Genomic DNA, 18511 nt, shown 5'->3' on the forward strand with positions numbered 1-18511 from the left:
ACGTCCAGCACTGGAGCTGGACGTTCCATAGCAGCTATGAGGTTAAAAACATGCATTGTATTGATTACGATCCAAAATAGATTATCATCAATCCTGAAGTCAGGGTGTGTTTGGTAGCTGGGGAATAAGGTATTTAAGCTTTGTCTCATTATTCTTGCTATTTCGTTTTTATCCTTATTTTGTACATTGATTTGATATAAGGGTCCTAATTCAGGTTTCTACTTAGAAAAATGCTTTGTCTAGTCCACCTCTATCCTTTTTTGTATTCTCTCAAAATGAAGTGATAAACGTGTGTGTTTGAGCTAAAAGAAAGTAAACATGGCGAATGTAAATAGACTAAAATGATGGCAAATATTTAGTACATATAAGACTTATAAAGGTTGTGCATGGGAGAAAGTGTAGAAATGCAACTGTGCACATGTTTGTATATGTGCCCTGCATTAGCCACCTTTATTAGGCTGTTTAACCCAAAGTGTCTACCTCGTAAGTACCGGAGTTTTGTATCTTGGTACGTGACACCTGTTTATTTGAAAATTTCTGTTCATCTAGAAGCTTTCTCCTGTTTAGATACAATTGAACAACATTTCCTCTGAATTTCTGAGTTTCTTGTGATCTCACTAGAATATATGACGATACTACGCGATCATGTTGATTGCGGTAGCTTACAACGCAGGTTTTACAACGCAAGTCATTTCAATGACTTGCGCTGGAGGGCGCTGGACTTAGGGATAGTACGATTTACTATTCCAACACCAGTCTACGTACAGTAGGGGAGGTGTTGAATCTTAAATCGTACTATTCCTTAGCTTACAGCGCCCTCCAGCGCAAGTTGTTGAAACGACTTACGTTGTAAAACCCACGTTTGTAACTTGCCATAATTGTGTGTGCTGTTTATCCCGGGGACGGGGTATAGGGTCCAGGGTGGATGGCCTGATTTTTGGCATCTATGCTTTTTAGTAATTTTACAAACTCAATCCTAATGCAGAGTACAGAAGCTTTCTTCTAAACCAGACTATTCCCAACATTGACCAAGCATGATCGCTATTTGGACTATTGCAATATAAGTAGCTAGTTTTCATAACTTTTACTATAAATGCTAAAACATGCAAGAATGTCCTTAACCGCTGTTTTCTTTCATACCGTTGTGGCAATAAATAGAATCCTCTGGACCATCTCCAAATCCTCAATATAACGTCTCAGCAGATTCTGTGCATCTAGGCGCTCACAGGCATAAATATCATTGAAGCGCGATACAAGGCGTGCATGGCGTGATGAATTGGTGAGCATGGCCACGGTAGGAGACTCACAAGTTCTAAACTGAGGGCTAGGCGATCGGCTGCGGTGACGCGTGGGGCTTGTGGAACAACTTCTTGTAAGTCTGAAAGAAAAATATGCATAAAGGTGTCATAGTCGCGGTTTTTAAACTGCAGATCAGACAAATATTACAGCAATGAAGATTAAAGGACAGTACTTAATATGAATTCAACCAATACCCTAAAATCTAGATCCCCAATCTCATAAGGCGTTTATAGACAAACTGTAAGGATCAATTGTTTTTTGTTTAAAGCAATCACAGTGATTAGAAAGATTACTGAGAGGATAATAGGGCATGTGTAGTGCAACACTGAGACCAGAATCAAATATAGACATCAAATGAATGCAATGGGGGACAGGTTGCAATTCTTTGTCCTTGTTTAGCGATGTTGCATATTTCAGGGATTTATAGTAGATGTCCTGTAAACTTCATATACTTATAACAACACAAGTACTCTTCTTTTCTGTGGGTGCGCATGCTTGCGAAGCAGAAATCTTTGAAGCTAATTTGAGAACACTGAAATAGAGTTTGTGACCGTGCACACTGAGAGGGTGTGAAGGATTGTTTCTATCCTTTTTGCATTTAAGACTATTTAAAGATAAAGAATGATGCGGTATTTTGAAAATCACACGTGGAGGGAATATTAGTAAACCAGAGATATGTTGAAAAGAAGGGGTCGTAGGTGGGCTTTGTGTCAAAGAGTACAGTGCATTAGGAAGATTAAAGGTGTTTAGACAGAATATTAGAAACAAAACTACCATGGGACAAAATATTGTGTCAAGAATATCGAGGACAAAAACATCATGAAGATAAGTTTCCATAGGTAAGCAAAGCTTTACTATATATAACTCCACATCTATGTACCTTGACAATATATATATCGTCGAGGTACGTAGATGTGGATTTAAGAATACCAATCCATACTTACCTGTTTGCCCTTGCCTTCTCGATATTTTGGTTGTCAAAATGTTTGACACGATATTCTGTCCACAGGATATTCCTGTTTCTGATATTCTGTCAGTGATCTGAGATGTTGGACGTTGGTTGGAAGGCACGGGCACTATCACTATCAACATTTAGCAAAAGTCACAGGTGGCAAATTAAAGAGAGAAGGCATCAAACCATTGAAGATTAAAATCAGATATTCCTTTAGTTAGGAGAGGTTGTTCAGGTGGATTCATGGGTCTTTTTAAAAGCAGCCCTCATATGAACAAACTATGCCTATTATTCAACAGCAGCTTCAAGTGCATCATTGCAAATTATAAGCAGTGTACTTCTGCCTTTTCGCCAAAGATGGCAGCTAAATGAAGGTTGCTGAAGGGAAAGGGATGTGCTCTTAGGTTAACTCTTAGGTTAAATATGTTTTCTAGAGAAAACTAAAAAACATAAGCTAGATCGGTACTATTTATAGCAGGTAGTCTTGATGCAATATTCATAGCTGGCACATGAACTAGATAAGGTAATGGACAACTATTTATCTAGGAGGTGTTGTTAGCCTTCATTGGAAAGAGGGAACGTTTTATCAGAACCAATATAGAAAGTAGGACATTCAGTCTTTTAGGAAAAACATATTTGCTGGAAGAATGGTAAAAATATTCTGTTAGACATACTCAAGTTTTTAATGAATCAATCCAATGCATTTATTGATCACTTTCACGTACATTACAGATTGAATTAACTAAAGGGACTGGTGAGACTCACTCTGTAGATATTGTCCATAATATCAGACGTGGAAGGACTGTCAGATGGGGCAATAAGCACAGTACAGCCTTTTGTACCAATGTTGACTTGTCGGGATGACTAAAGTGCTGTGCGAGTTACCAAAGAACAAGGGAAAACAGCACCATGCAGTATTTTTCCGAATAGCTGTGGGTTTGTTGTTCTTGCCAAAAACACTTCCTTGCAAGGTCCCAAAAAAAATATACCTCTTTCAGGTTCAAATAAAGCAAATATTACAAAGTAAAGTGCTGCATATGGAATGCCCTACAACTCCTGACGCTTTGCAAAGGCTAACTGGTAAACGTTCACATGATAATTGCTGTTTTCAAGCAAAAAGTGATCTGGACGATACTAATATAACCGATTTTGGTGAAGGGTTTTTACATGTAATATAATTTAAACTTGATAAAAACAATAATTGCTTTTTTATTATGAAAATGTTTTGTTTCACTACATATCTAGATTCATACTTACAAAACAGTGTCCTCAAAGCAGCATTCCATTTAAGAGGAATACTTTGAGCTTAGAAAAATCCCCAACATTTTTTTTTACTCTGATGTTATGGATATTAAATTGCTCTCCTGTGAGACGCTTATATAACCGGTTCGGAATATCAATTCATTATGCAATACTGTACGTAAAGTGTGTGAAGAAATGCGATCTTGGAATACCTTCTTCATATCGTCTCATATCTCTTTTAAATGACGATCACAAAATGATACCAAGAGTCTTTTTTTTATATATAAATATTTGTATTTGCTTTTTTAAAATGCATAAACAAAACAAGCATGTCACATGTATCCATCCTCCATACTTTGCCCCCCATCCACCCTCCTCCCCCCACCCACCAGACCCATAGTCCCACCAGTATTACTACACAGTAATAAAATGATGCCCCACCAGTCGCCATATTTCACAGATTAGCCAGGGAACATCCCCCATGCAACCAGGATAACCGAGTAACCTGTCCTCCTACTTTCACGATCCCCCATCCAAACCATAATATCGTCTCCATTTCCCCCATACTCTGGTAAACTTCTTGGGGCACCCCCTGGCCTTGTAGGTGACACTTTCCGCTGCCATGTACAAATCCATGCCCAGTCTCCAATCCTCTAACTGAGGGGGTGTCGGAGCGCCCCACGCCCGGGCCACGTCCCTTTTAGCCACCACCAAGGCCATTGTTACAAAAATCAGAAGTGGGTGATTCAAGTCCACATCATTCGTTATGCCCAGAAGAACCAATTTGGGCTCCACCGGGAGGACTGTCTACAGTATCTTGCTTAATTCTCCTAAGATCCTGACCCAGTATTCCTGGATTACGCCACACTCCCAGATAGTATGATAGTATGATAAAAGTCTCCCTTCACATGCCCACATCTCAGACAGTTAGTATCACTAGCACGCCCCATTCTGTGCAGTTGCTGCCTATCATAATAACTCCTATGCAGAATTTTATATTGAATGAGCCTAAGGCGGGACTTTATTGCAACTTCCCTGGGATGCATCAGGGCGGTCTCCCAGTTGATCGTGTCCATTTTCCCCAAGTTTAGTTCCCATGTTTCTCTCAATTTCACCAGACCATCTGGCATATTATTAATCAAAGTTTTATAGGTCAAAGAGACTAATTTGCTCGGGACGTGCTCCTGCAGTAGATGGCCCTCAAGCAGGGCATACTCTAGAAGGGGACATGAGAGTGCCTTCTCTGCCCTCCAAGCATGACGCAGCTGCGCATATTTCAAGTATTGGGTGTGATGCAGCCCATGTTCCACCCTCAGCACTTGGAAGGACTTCAACTCTCACCTTTTCAACAAGTCCCCCAGTACAGAAATGCCAATGTCATCACACTTTTTAAACCCCCTCAACTTATGCAGCTCCGTTAGCAATGAGCAGTGCCATATCGGGGTCTGTTTCGTAGGTTTGTGAGTCCAGCCAATTGCCTTTGTCGCCCTCCCCCACACCTCCACAGAAACCCGTGTTGCAGAGAGAAGTCTCTCCTTCCCTCTACCCCCATAAATATAATGCAGACAGGTGCGTTGAGCCATCATCCCTCTCTCCAGTCTATACGTGGGGTGATCCGCCGGGGTGTGAAGCCAGTCATTTATCGGCGATAAGTGTTCTGCCCAGTAATACGCTTCAATATTCGGCAAGGAGATTCCCCCATTATACTGATTCCTCTGCAACGTCTCTAGGGCTATCCTGGGTTGCTTCCCTAACCAGAGCAATGACCGGAGCTCAGCATTTATATCTTTAAAAACCTGTCGGGGAAGAGGAAAATATTCATTCTGTAGGGCATAAAGAAACCGCGGCAACATTATCATTTTGAACATTGCGACGCGACCTAGAATCGTTCGGGGGAGTGTCTTCCATCTACTTGCATCATTGACGAAAAATGGATGGGGGCGGAGTTCCGCTACGAACTTTCTTGTTCATACTCTTGGCGTGGCAAAGGGCTGACCACGTTTTCCGCGGAGCACGCAATTTGATGAAAAACATCAACATAAATAAGGAATGGAGTTAAAGGATTAAAGAAGGTGTGCACATCGTCGCTTTTTCAAGATGTTTTACAATTAACATGGGGAACTGCAATTCCATTGTATCTTTTGACTTTTTTAACAGTATAATATAGGAGAATATTCTTTCAAATAATTAATCACTCTCATATGACACCATCCAAAATTAATGAGATATTTAATTGAATCATCAATGATTGTCATTGCAGTGAATTAACAATTGCTGACCACTTAAACATGTTTGTACGATGTCCAAGAATCACAAAGACATTTCATGAATTTGTAAACTTGATTAAGGAGAAATTAATAGGAATAAACAACCATATGGATTTCCCAGTATATGAATGGCTATTAGTAATGATATCTCAAAGAAAATTGGGAGTGGCCCACCAGCCAAGGGATTGGGTACCAACACGGCCAGAAAAAAGGAAAGATCCCTTGGAGAAATAATACTAATGGATGCCCTAATCCCATCCACACTTCATTCACGCCAGCATCAAAGGTCAGAAGGTCCCATGGTTGTACATATCAAAAAACATAAACCCTAATAGTTCCTCGAATTTAATTCAAACAATTTTGAATTACATTCGAGGAACTATATATCAAAAAACATAAACCCTAATAGTTCCTCAAATTTAGTTTAAACAATTTTGAATTACATTCGAGTAACTATATATCAAAAAACATAAACCCTAATAGTTCCTCGAATTTAATTCAAAAAATTTTGAATTAAATTCGAGGAACTATTAGGGTGTCATTTGCTGATACTAGCCTGACATGATGTATAGATTCTAATCAGATTAATAACGTAGGATGTTTTTTAAATGATTCACTTTCATTTTTTGTCTCTTATTGTAATTTTTAATAATTGCATTGATGTCTTGATATATGATGCATTTTTAGGAAACTATTTTTTATTATCACTGTGTTTTTAATCATTTTTCCTGACTGATCAATAAATTGTATTAGAATTTGTAAAGATTTATTTTGATATGTTTTTTGATATGTATAACCATGGGACCTTTTGACTTTTGATGCTGCCTATGGTACCCCCCTGCAGTTCACTGTACAACGTGGCAGGCACCGCGCGGTGCCTGTCACGTTGTGCATTGAATCGCAAAACTTGCATTTGTGGCATTGCGGCGGGCGGTGCTTTCGGCACTGCCCACTGCAATGTTACAAATGCACGATGCGCCCGCCAGTGTGGTTGGCGCATCCTAATTATGGGTGCTGGAACGCCGCAAGCAGTGCGGGCGGTCCCGATTCCCGGGGGTATGGCGGGCGGACAAAGTTTGCCCGCCATACTAATGACCCCCATGGTGCCTGCAAACCCGCACACCTTAAACATAAGGTCGGGCCTTCTGACGCTGTGTCCCCTGATCAGTGCTTGGTGATGTGTATTTTCTTAATGGTGGAAGCAACTATGACAGAGCCATCTGGAAAACAACAGTTATATACCTCTGAATAAAATGGGATGTGTGCAGTGGGTATCTGACAATGTTTGGAGAATGTAATTTTAGTGTCCACCTCCAAAAACCGCATTGCTCTTGTGAAGGTCTGGAGTACATTTGTAGGAATAGGAAGAGTAACTGATGGGATGGTGGAGAAGGTGGGAAGGGATGTTTTTCACAAGGGAGAGTATTTTACCCACTGAGCAAAAAGGAAAAAAAGACTGTGCATGTTATGTACATTTAATTTTATGATACGTACATAGTATTCACTGTAGTCTTTTAAATTACCGTTTGAAACTCTTTTTAAAAAGACCATTATGAATACGATATACACAATACTGATGATCATAGAATAAAATATTGTACAGTGATGTACAATACCAGGGTCTGACTGTGAAGTTGGTAGTTATATGTTGTATGCTTGTTAGTGGAAGTTTGGTTAACATTTACATAATTATGTATAAATTAGGATTTTAAGCCCATAATTCATCAAATTTGGCAAAAAATTGTTCGAGATGCTTATATTAAAAAATAGAAAAAAGATGTTTGTATTATATAGTTTGTCGTAAACTTTTAACATATTAGCTTGCCTAATTAAGAGCCTGATTACGATGGCGGTTGGACCGTCACCGTCAGGCTGTCGGTGGCAGTCCCACCGCCATCCAGCCTAATAGATCCGACTGCCACATTAGGATGCAGGCAGTCGGAGCTCAGCTGGCGGGGGAAGAGACTGCCACGTCCGGCAGGATCAAAGATCCCGTCAGTGCAGCGGTCGGATTCTTATTCCCTACATTGGGATTAGGATGTCCCTTTCCGCCGGCCCTTTCATGACGGTTAACCCACCAATGAAAGGCAGGCAGATAGCGACTTTAGGGGCCCCTAGCAAGACCCCCTTCCCTCTCCTAGCCCTCTGCTATGGGCCCTGGGGGGCACCTATGGTGCCCTCCTAAATATCCCTGAACCATGAAGCAGGCATCGCATGGTGCCTGCCACATAGTGCAGTGATGGTAAAAATGTGTATATTTTATAATGCGGCGTGTGCGGCAGCCTGCAGCAATGCAAAGTACACACATTGCGACTGCCTTGAAGACGATCGCATTGTAATGTGGGCAGCGGGACTGCCGACTTCTAGTCGGTTGGTCCTGCTTCCGCCACAGTGCCGGTTGAATGAAAGTCCGACCGGCATCGTAATCAGGCCCCAAGTTTGGGGACTTATGAAGTGAACAAAGAGGAGCTTACTTTGTTTGGTTGTTAGCCCTACATTTTCTTTTCTAAATGTGGCCTGGATTTCTACAAGACTAAGAACTGTTGAAAAGCTGCATGCTAATGCTCATGGGTCACCAGCTGTTATATAATAAAACATTAGATCAAAAGACACTGTCCAAATTCAAAAAGGTATTCAGGCACTTCAGTTGCACGTGTGCATAAACTGCACTTTGCAAATGTAAAATCCTAATTTTGATTTACAGGATTAGAAAAGGTGGAATTTTACGTTGTGAAAATGTAGTTATCAATGCAAACATTCGACCATTACGATGGGTTGTCGGTATTTTGTGTAGGAAACGTCAGGTTAAATATAGTCAGTATTTGCATATTTCGAGGAGACAGATTTCAATCATAGAAAAAAAGACATATTTTGTTCTTGGGATACAGGTGAAGGGGTCTCTGTAAAGGGGAAAATATTTTCCATGAAGAGGAAAAAAGTAACATATTCAAATCAACATTCTAGTCACATTTTAGCATTTAAAATGTTCCATTCAGTAAAAAGTCTCCATATGAAAGTTCTATCAGTTGGGAGTAGTCCCAGCAGACTACGAATATTATATTTCTTGGAGTACATCAGGGATCTTTTGTAAATGCCCTAAAAGACCAAGACCCGATCTGTGACGGTATCCAAATGCAGGAAACGCAACAAGTGTGATTAAATCGAATTTGGTTTTCGCTGTGACAGCACCCGTAGGACCCTAAACAGAGGGTGTCCACAACCTTCTCTTGTGAAGTAACTGTTGCAAGCGCCGCCTTAATATCAGTCTAGATTTAGGGATGTCGGTCCAATTCTGTGAACAATTATCAGACTGTATTCAATTATTGATCTGGGGTCTTCAGTCCACATAGGAACATTTCGTCCTGAAGATGGTCTTATAGATGATAGCACGAAACTAGACCGAAACATCGAAAATTTCACCCATTTTCATGTATAAAATAATTCTCTGGAAATGTTCATAGACTATCCAATGATGTTCTCCTGATTGAAAAGGTTTGAAATGGGTTACAACAAGAGTGTTTATGAGAAGTAGTTGCTGTAGAAACAATCTATCTCAGTTACTTTTGTATTTATGTTATTTGCATTTTATACCCCGATTTATAAACAGATTTTTCTACATAAATTAGCAATTGTTTAAAAAAAATATGCACCAGTTTTGTTTTCCTTTGTGGATACAGTCGTTCCGAATGAATATCATTGATTTTGTTCATTTGTTTCCTTGAAGTCACTAAGTAGGGTTTCACAGATATAGTTCTTTGAATCAACAAGATTTTTTGTGAGAAAAATCCCTTGTAGGCACGTTCACTTTATTCTGCCCTAAAGAACAAGTTACTTACCTTCGGTAACGCTTTTTCTGGTAGATACAGTATCTGCCTGTGGATGCCTCACCTTGTGAATATCCCCCTTGCGTCAGCAACGTTCGGAAAATTCTTTGTAGCACGCCGGCATGGCCGACGTCATAGGAGCACAGCATCGCGCGCGACTCCGTCTGACGACACTGACTCCTTATTAGGCCTACGTCGGCGTGATGACATCAGTTCCGCCCTTTTTTCCGTGCCTTCGCGGCACCCGGGCGGACCAATGACAGCAGATATACATATACATAGTGTACATAGTACATACAACTCAAAACTGCACACATAGTGCGTAGCAAAGGTATTAAAAACCCAATATATATACAAATATAAATATACATAAAAATACATAAACTCAGGTATAGCAGAGTGGACAACGGGGAGGCGGGTGGGTCAGTGAGGAATCCACAGGCAGATACTGTATCTACCAGAAAAAGCGTTACCAAAGGTAAGTAACTTGTTCTTCTGATAGATACATCTGCCAGTGGATTCCTCACCTTGTGAATAGAGTCCCACAGCAGTCCCCACTCCCGGAGGAGGGTGTCCACCCTGCTACACCAAGAAATCTTGAAGGACAGAGCGCGCAAAGTGGCCGTCCCTCCTCACCTCGGTATCCAAGCAGTAATGCTTCGCGAAAGTGTGGAGGGAGGCCCAAGTCGCGGCTCTGCAAATGTCCTCAACAGGTACACCTCTAGACAATTCAGAAGTAGCAGACCTTGCCCTGGTAGAATGAGCTCTTATACCCTCAGGAGGGTCCTTAACCACCAGAGAGTAGCAGATCTTGATGCACAGAATTATCCACCTGGAAAGTGTGCGCTTGTGCACCGCTCTACCCTTCCGGCAGCCAGCAAAACCAACAAACTGCTGGTCATCCACTCGATAGTCTCTTGTTCTATCAAGATAAAAGGACACCGCCCTCTTAGGGTCCAGACGGTGCAGTCTCTCTTCCTCCTTGGAAGGGTGAGGGGGAGGATAGAAGTTTGGAAGGGTAATGGACTGTCCTAGATGGAAGGGAGTTACCACCTTAGGCAGAAAAGCAGCCCTGGTCCTAAGAACCATTCGATCAGCATGAATGGTCAGGAATGGGGGCTTAGAACTAAGAGCTTGAAGCTCACTCACCCTCCTTGCCGAGGTGATCGCAACTAGGAAGACCGTCTTAAAAGACAAAAGCCTCACAGGACACTTGTGTAAGGGTTCGAAGGGAGAACCCATCAAGAATGTTAAGACAAGATTTAAGTCCCATTGAGGCACGATAAATGGAGAAGTAGGGAACTTATTAGTGAGGCCCTTCAGAAACCTCAAAACCACTGGAGATTTAAAAAGAGACGGCTGATCCGGCAAACAGAGAAATGCCGACAATGCCGAAAGGTAACCTTTGACTGTGGCAACAGCAAATCCTTGCTGGACCAAAGAAAGAGCAAACTGCAAAATATCGGACAAATGAGCCCTCAAAGGGTCAATAGCCTTCTCCCTACATCAAACAACAAATTTAGACCACCTATACGAATAGATGGACTTGGTGGAGTCACGCCTGGCCGAAAGAATGATATCCACCACATCGTGAGGGAGAGAAAAGGAAACCAGGTTGCCCCGTTCAATCTCCAGGCATGAAGGTGTAATGTCTGGAGGTGGGGGTGTAGAACCTGCCCTTCCATCTGAGAGAGGAGATCTACCCTGAAAGGGAGACGGAGCGGCGGGTGAGAGGAGAGGTGGAGTAGGTCCGTGTACCACACACTTCTTGGCCAATCCGGGGCGACCAATATGACTTGGGCCCGGTCCTGGCGAATCTTCCTCAGAACCCGAGGAATCAAGGGTATGGGAGGAAACACGTAAAGGAGTTGACTTCCCCAACTCAACTAAAACGCGTCCCCCAAAGCTCCTTGCATCGGATACTGGAGACTGCAGAATGACAGGCAGTGAGCATTCTCGCGAGTGGCAAAAAGGTCCACCTGAGGAGTCCCCCACATCTGAAAGATGTCGTGAACAACCTCCGGATGGAGCCTCCACTTGTGGTCGGGAGAGAACTGCCCACTGAGAATGTCTGCACGCACGTTCAGAACTCCGGCCAAATGATTTGCCATCAGACAAATCTGGTGGTCCTGAACCCAGGACCAGAGACACAGAGCCTCTCTGCAGAGACACTGCGACCCTACTCCTCCCTGTTTGTTGACATACCACATCGCGGTCGTGTTGTCCGTCAGGACTTGAACCGACTGACCGCGAAGGGAAGGTAGGAAGGCCTTGAGCGTCAGACGTATCGCCCGCAACTCTAGAAGGTTGATGTGAAGCAACCTTTCCTCTGGAGACCAAAGACCTTTGACCTTCAGATCCCCCAGATGAGCACCCCACCCTAGAGTGGATGCATCCGTTATCACTGTGGCCACCGATGGAGGCAGTTGGAAAGGCTTTCCTTGAGACAGATTGCCTTTCACACCCCACCAAGACAGATCCGCTGCAGTTTCTCTGGAGGTCCTCACTGACTCCCTGAGATCTCCGTTGTGCTGATACCACTGCCTGCGGAGGCACCACTGGAGTGCCCTCATGTGCCAGCGTGCATGGTTGACCAACAGAATACAAGAAGCCATCAGACCGAGCAGACGAAGGGAAAGCTCTCTGGTTTACACCACTCTTAAGGGAAACTAAAACAAAGCTAAGGAAATTAGAAAGGTTGTGGAGGAAATCCAAGCAGGACATGGATAGAAATATCTATAAGGCCTCCCTCCATCAATATAAAAAACTTATGATCCAAGCTAAAGCGGAGTACCTTGAGTCGCGCCTAAGCAAGGCGGCTAATATCCAGAAAGAAACCTTTAAAATATTGGCCGAGCTGAGTAAAAAATCTGACAACGTCAGGGCCCCTTTCGATTGCAACACCTTCCAGGCCTATTTTCTGGAGAAGGTGAAGATCATTGTCCAGGAGATAGAGAATGGGGCGGCAACAGGGACTGCCACCGCCCTAACATCTGGATATGCGAGCGATTGTTCTCTTGAAGTGTTCCCGGAGATGGATGCACTTATCTTGGAACAGCTGATGGATAAAATTAAATCTGGCTCCCCAGCTGACCCATGTCCACCTGAGATCTTTCGCATCGCGCGTCCTCTATTAGAGGATTGTATTATCTCTCTCCTCAATAGATCGCTAGACATGGGATATCTGCCGAGTGAACTTAAGGAGGCGCGGGTAAGACCCTTATTGAAAAAAACGGGGTCGGATCCTGCTGTGTTAAAGAATTACAGACCCATCTCCCAGCTACCCTTTCTCTCAAAAATCCTTGAGCAGCATGTGCTACAGTCCTTGTCCTGCTATCTGGAATCATACCACCTACTCCATGATAGGCAGGCGGGTTTTCGAGCCCATCACAGCACCGAGTTGGTGATGCTCTCGGTGCTGGATGAATTAAGAGGTAGGGCTGACTGTAAGAAAGCGAGCGCCCTGATTTTATTAGATCTATCAGCGGCGTTCGATACCGTCAGCCACACCTTGCTCTTGGATAGACTAAAGAACTTTGGGATTAAGGGCCTGGCTTTTCAGTGGCTGGAATCCTTCCTTACATGAAGGACCCAAAAGATACAACTGGGGGACGAAACATCTGAGGTGGGGTTTCTAGAGTGTGGGGTACCACAGGGGTCTGCCCTGTCCCCGATTCTATTTAATCTGTACCTGCAACCACTGATTGCCTCGCTGGCTGCGATGGACTGTAAAGTCTTTAACTATGCGGATGATACGCAGTTGCTGCTAAGTATAAATGACACCACGGCTGCGCAACTCCAATCCCAGAACACCTTGAGGTTCACGGTGCAATGGATGACGGATAACCTTTTAAAAGTCAATCCTGACAAAACTGAGATCTTGGTTATCCCATCCACTTCTTCACCTTGGAGTGATCTCTACTGGCCTATGGAGTTGGGCCCTGCCCCAAAACCAAGCCTGGCCGTAAAAAGCTTGGGGATTAGGTTGGACGCTGACCTGTCGACGGCTCCTCAGATCTCGTCGGTGGTAGGCAGCTGTACTAATATCATTCGGCAACTGCGGAAGTTATCCCCTATCCTCTCACAGCCCATGATGCGATCAATAGTAGCCGCCACCATCATCTCCAGAATTGATTATGGGAATGCTCTCTATCTTGGCCTACCAAAAACTCTTACCAACAGGCTCCAGGTCCTAATGAACGATGCTGCCCGATTGATCTTTAGACTTCCGAGGAGGTCTAAAGCCACTCCTTTATTACAAAGCCTACACTGGCTTCCAATTAAAGAAAGAGTGGAATTGAAGAATTTGTGTACAGCTCACAAGGCAATTTATGGAAAGGCTCCGGCCTACATCAAGGAGCGCCTGCAGCTGTATTGTCCGGTGAGAACGCTTCGGTCTTCGGACTCGCAGCTGCTGACCTGTTCTCGCTATAGGCTAGCGACGAAGGGAGGGAGAGCCTTCTCAGTGTTGGTTCCCCAATTGTGGAACAGCTTGCCTGGAGGGCTGCGCGAGGAAGGAAACCTCTTAAGATTTAGAAAGAGCCTAAAAACGCTACTGTTCAGGAGAAGCCTGAGCATGGCATAATTCAGTGTTGCTTTCTGCTCTGACTCTGCTTTGTTATTGTCCTGTACCATCTTTTCCTGGCGCTTAGAGACCTGCAGGTGATTAGGCACGGTATAAAATTAAAATAACAATAACAATTTAGGACTAAAACAACCGCTCCATTGTAGAATAAAGGAATCATTTCTTGTATGTCGCGAATCCTTTGAGGTGGAGGGAATGCACGACATACAGTAGTGTCCAGTACCGCACCTATGAACAGGTTGCGCTGGGAGGGCACCAGGTGAGACTTGGGTACATTTATCGAAAAACCCAACCTGTGCAACAACTGAGTTGTCTCTCGCAGATGAAGGAGCACTTTCTCTGGCGACTCCGCTTTGATCAGCCAGTCGTCCAGATACGGGAATACAGGAATCCCCGACCTCCTGAGATGTGCTGCCACCACTGCCATCACCTTGGTGAAAAATCGAGGCGCAGTAGTAAGTCCAAACGGAAGGACGCAAACTGGTAGTGTTGCGACCCCACCGTAAAATGGAGATACTTCCTGTGCGACTTCAGGATGGGGATGTGGAAATAAGCATCCTGTAAGTCGATCGACACCATCCAGTCTTCTTCCAACAGCGCTTGAAGTACCTGCGCAAGAGTGAGCATCTTGAACTTTTCCTGTTTCAGATACAAGTTCAAGATCCTGAGATCCAGGATTGGTCGAAGTCTGCCATCCTTTTTGGGGATCAGGAAATACCGAGAGTAGCACCCCTGACCCCTCTCCTGCTCCGGAACCACCTCTATCGCACCCTTTCTGAACAGTGCCAGGACTATTTCCTGCAGGAGAAGCAGGTGGTCTTCCGAACAATAACCTTGGCAAGGAGGGTAATTGGGAGGGAACTCCTGAAAAGGAAGTGCATACCCATTTTCTACGAGATTGAGAACCCAAAGATCTGATGTAACCGATTCCCAATCCCGTAGAAAATGAGTAAGCCGACCCCCTACCGGACCCGCATGATCCGGAATGGCGGATCTAGGGTGCTTTGCTGTTGTAGGTGGGGGTGGGTATTAGAGGAGGAAGTAGAGGAGGAGGAGGCCTGACGTCCACGGCCATGACCCCTTTGTCTACCTCTGTATGACTTATACAGAGGGTTCTGTTGTTGCTGCTGTTGTTGGCTTTGTTTGAAGGGACAAAAAGAAGACCTCCCAAAGCCTATGAACTTCCTGGTGGTAGAGCCTTTCGCTTGCAGGCCCAAAGATCTAGCCGTCGCCCGGCTATATTTGAACGTCTCCAATGCCGCATCCGCTTTCTTTCCAAAGAGGCCAATGCCGTCAAAAGGCAAATCCATGAGAGTAGCCTGAACGTCTGCGGAAAACTCTGAAGACTTTAGCCAAGCGGCTCTTCTGGTGGCCACTGAAGAACCCATCACTCTAGCCACAGAGTCAGCCGTGTCCATGCCACTCTGAATAACCTATACAACAACACAACTGCCAGTACTGGATTTTACTTGTCTATTTTAAGATGACCACTATGAAAAAAGCATAATGGTCCGTTTTTTTGATTTGCGTCACTAGTTTATTCATTCAATTTTTATGTGTATGTACAAAAATACAATAAAGCATTACAACTGGATCATAATGTACAGAAAAATTTACAACATTTACAACACATCCAAACTTTCACTCTGGCCAAATCTTTCATACATCTGCATTCATACCACAAAACAGAAATATTTCAGGGCCTAATGTCAAAGGCATAGATACTTTATACATATAAACAGTTTCACATCTTAGAGATGATAATTAATGTGATGATTGCAATCTCAGGGGTATTAATCCTATTTAATGAGCACTAATCATAATATAATTTCGATTTGACAGAGGGACCCAAAACAACAGGTCGACGCGTTTCAAACTCCCCACTGCGGAGTTCTCCTCAGGACCAACAATCTTATGAATGTGAATTAAGCAATCCTCTAGTAGATGGCGTGCAGACGATAGACAACTATTTAATTGCTCGTGTCGTCATATCATGTATTTTGAAAAGTATATTTTAAATGACCGGAGCCTGCATCAATTTGTAGCTGGCGGCCGGAGGATCCGTGTTGTTTCCTCTGTACCAAACATGCGCGGTCTGCAGACCGTTATGCTTTTTTCATAGTGGTCATCTTAAATTAGACAAGTAAAATCCAGTACTGGCAGTTGTGTTGTTGTATAGATAATTTGGACTTAGCCTTACTGGTTAGGAGTCACGAGCCTGTGTCGTTTTTCTCAACTCTGAATAACCTGGTGGGCTGCCGCCTGAGTGTCCGAGACAACCTCATTGAAGTTTTTCCTGTCTTCCTCCGGAAGCTTAGTTGACAACTGCTTTACCGAATCCATTAAGGCATGCACATACCTTCCCAGTAGGCATGTAGCATTTGTAGATTTCAAAGACATGCTACCCGAGGAGAAAACCTTTTTAGCAGCTTGATCCAATTTCTTGGAGTCCTTATCACCAGGAACCTGGGAAAAAGAGCCTGCTGACCTGTTCGAACAAGCGGCCTGCACCACCAGACTTTCCGGCGAAGGATGAGAAGTCAAGAACTCAGGGTCACCAGGTGCCACCCTATATCGTCTCGCCACTGATCTGGACACCGCAGGTGCAGACAAAGGCTTTTTCCAGACCTCTAAATTCGGTTCAGTCAGAGCCTCAGTGAATAGCAGAGTCGGCTCAACAACTGAAGAAGGCGAATGTAAGAACTCCGTGAGGATATTAGATTTGAACTCCACTGTAGGCAAAGTCAAATTTAGCAACTTTGCAGCCTTTTTGATAACCACATGGTATGGCACCACATCCCTAGAGGGTGCGTCCGAAACCACAGGCAACCCCCATTCTGGAGAAAGTTCCAGGCTACTTGCACTATGCAGATCCTCAAAGCAATCCTCCTGCTCCTGAAGCTCGCCTTCCTCCACTTCAGGGTCCCCATATTCCTTCTCCTCCAAGAGACGCTGGGCTCTACGCCTCGACCACTCCAGACGAACCTAAGTCGTCGGATCCGGTAACGACTCCGACGGAGTCGGAGCCGGCGTCGAACGAGGAACTGGAACAACTGGAGGTTGAGAAGCCGGAACCGGCGTCGAGCCCCGATCCAAATCCCGAGGTCGCTCCGGAGCCGGCGAAGCCGTGAACGGAGTCGATGACCTCGGCGGCGCCGTACCGAGCCAAGGAGGATATGGCGCCGGCATAAATGGTAGAAAAGGTGCCGGAGCATAAGCTTGGGGGACACCCAAGTTAAATGACAAGGGACCCATGGGACCCGCAGGTGCTCCAGTGGGGTACATTGCCCTCGCATAAACACCAAACATGGCATTTAAGAAATGCAAAGGGTACTGACCAGGACCAGGAAAGGGAGGGTACGAACCCAATGGCTGCTCTGAAGGAGGCTGCTCCGGATTCGGCTCCTCTTGACCCTTTTGACCTTCCAGGTCATCCTCCGGAGCCGGTGTCTGAGGAATTCCCACGTCCTCTTCATGCTCCGAAGACTGACCCGAAACCGGATTCGGTTTTAGCTCCGGATCCGGAGAATGCTCTCGAGACCGCACCGGCGAGGCTCCGCCTTCAGGCTCACCAGCTGGAGAAGGAGACACAAAGTCCTTATGATGTCTTCGAGAAGATTCCTCTTCGAGTCCGACGACCCCGAATGATGCCGAGAACTATGCTTCTTCCTCTTGTGCTTTCTCTTCGAGGATCCCGAAGCATGTCCAGAAGCCGACTTTGATGCCGACTTCGACCTGCCCCTCGACCTCGATCTCGACCTCGATCGCGACCTCGATATCGACTTCGATCTTGACTTCGGCTTCGATCTCGAGCGTCTAGATCTTGACCTCGAAGATCTCTTGGCTTCTTTACCTTAAACTTTGGCCAGCAGAAGTTTTGCCTCCCGTTCCCGCAGAGCCTTAGGATTCATCTTAGGGCAGGATCGACAGCCCTTGACATCATGATCCGAACCCAGACACCACAAGCAATCTTCATGTGGATCGGTAATCGACATCATCCGGGCACACGAGCCGCACTGCTTGAATCCCGTCTTCTTCGACGACATCTTCGACGAAGAACAGAAACAGTAACACACAAATAGTTACAAAGTCACTATCTGAATCACAGAAGATCCCAGAAACCGTTAGCGCCGACGACGCGGGAAAAAAGGGAACTGATGTCATCACGCCGACATAGGCCTAATAAGGAGTCAGTGTCGTCAGACGGAGTCGCGCGCGATGCCGTGCTCCTATGCGTCGTCCACGCTGGCGTGCTACAAAGAATTTTCCGAACGTTGCTGACGCAAGGGGGATATTCACATGGTGAGGAATCCACTGGCAGATGTATCTATCAGAAAGAAAG

General features: G+C 44.6%; 1 protein-coding gene across 1 annotated transcript in view; it reads right to left on the bottom strand.

The window, feature by feature from the left end:
* Positions 1-18511, bottom strand: part of SPATA18 (spermatogenesis associated 18) — a 151221-nt gene that overhangs the window by 27653 nt on the left and 105057 nt on the right. Inside the window, exon 7 of the mRNA XM_078678199.1 lies at positions 1141-1378. Within this exon, the coding sequence (XP_078534325.1) occupies positions 1141-1378 (238 nt within the window). The remainder of the gene's footprint in view (positions 1-1140; positions 1379-18511) is intronic.

The sequence above is a fragment of the Lissotriton helveticus genome, chromosome 2_2 (genome assembly GCF_964261635.1).
Source record: "Lissotriton helveticus chromosome 2_2, aLisHel1.1, whole genome shotgun sequence".
Lineage (NCBI taxonomy): Eukaryota > Metazoa > Chordata > Amphibia > Caudata > Salamandridae > Lissotriton > Lissotriton helveticus.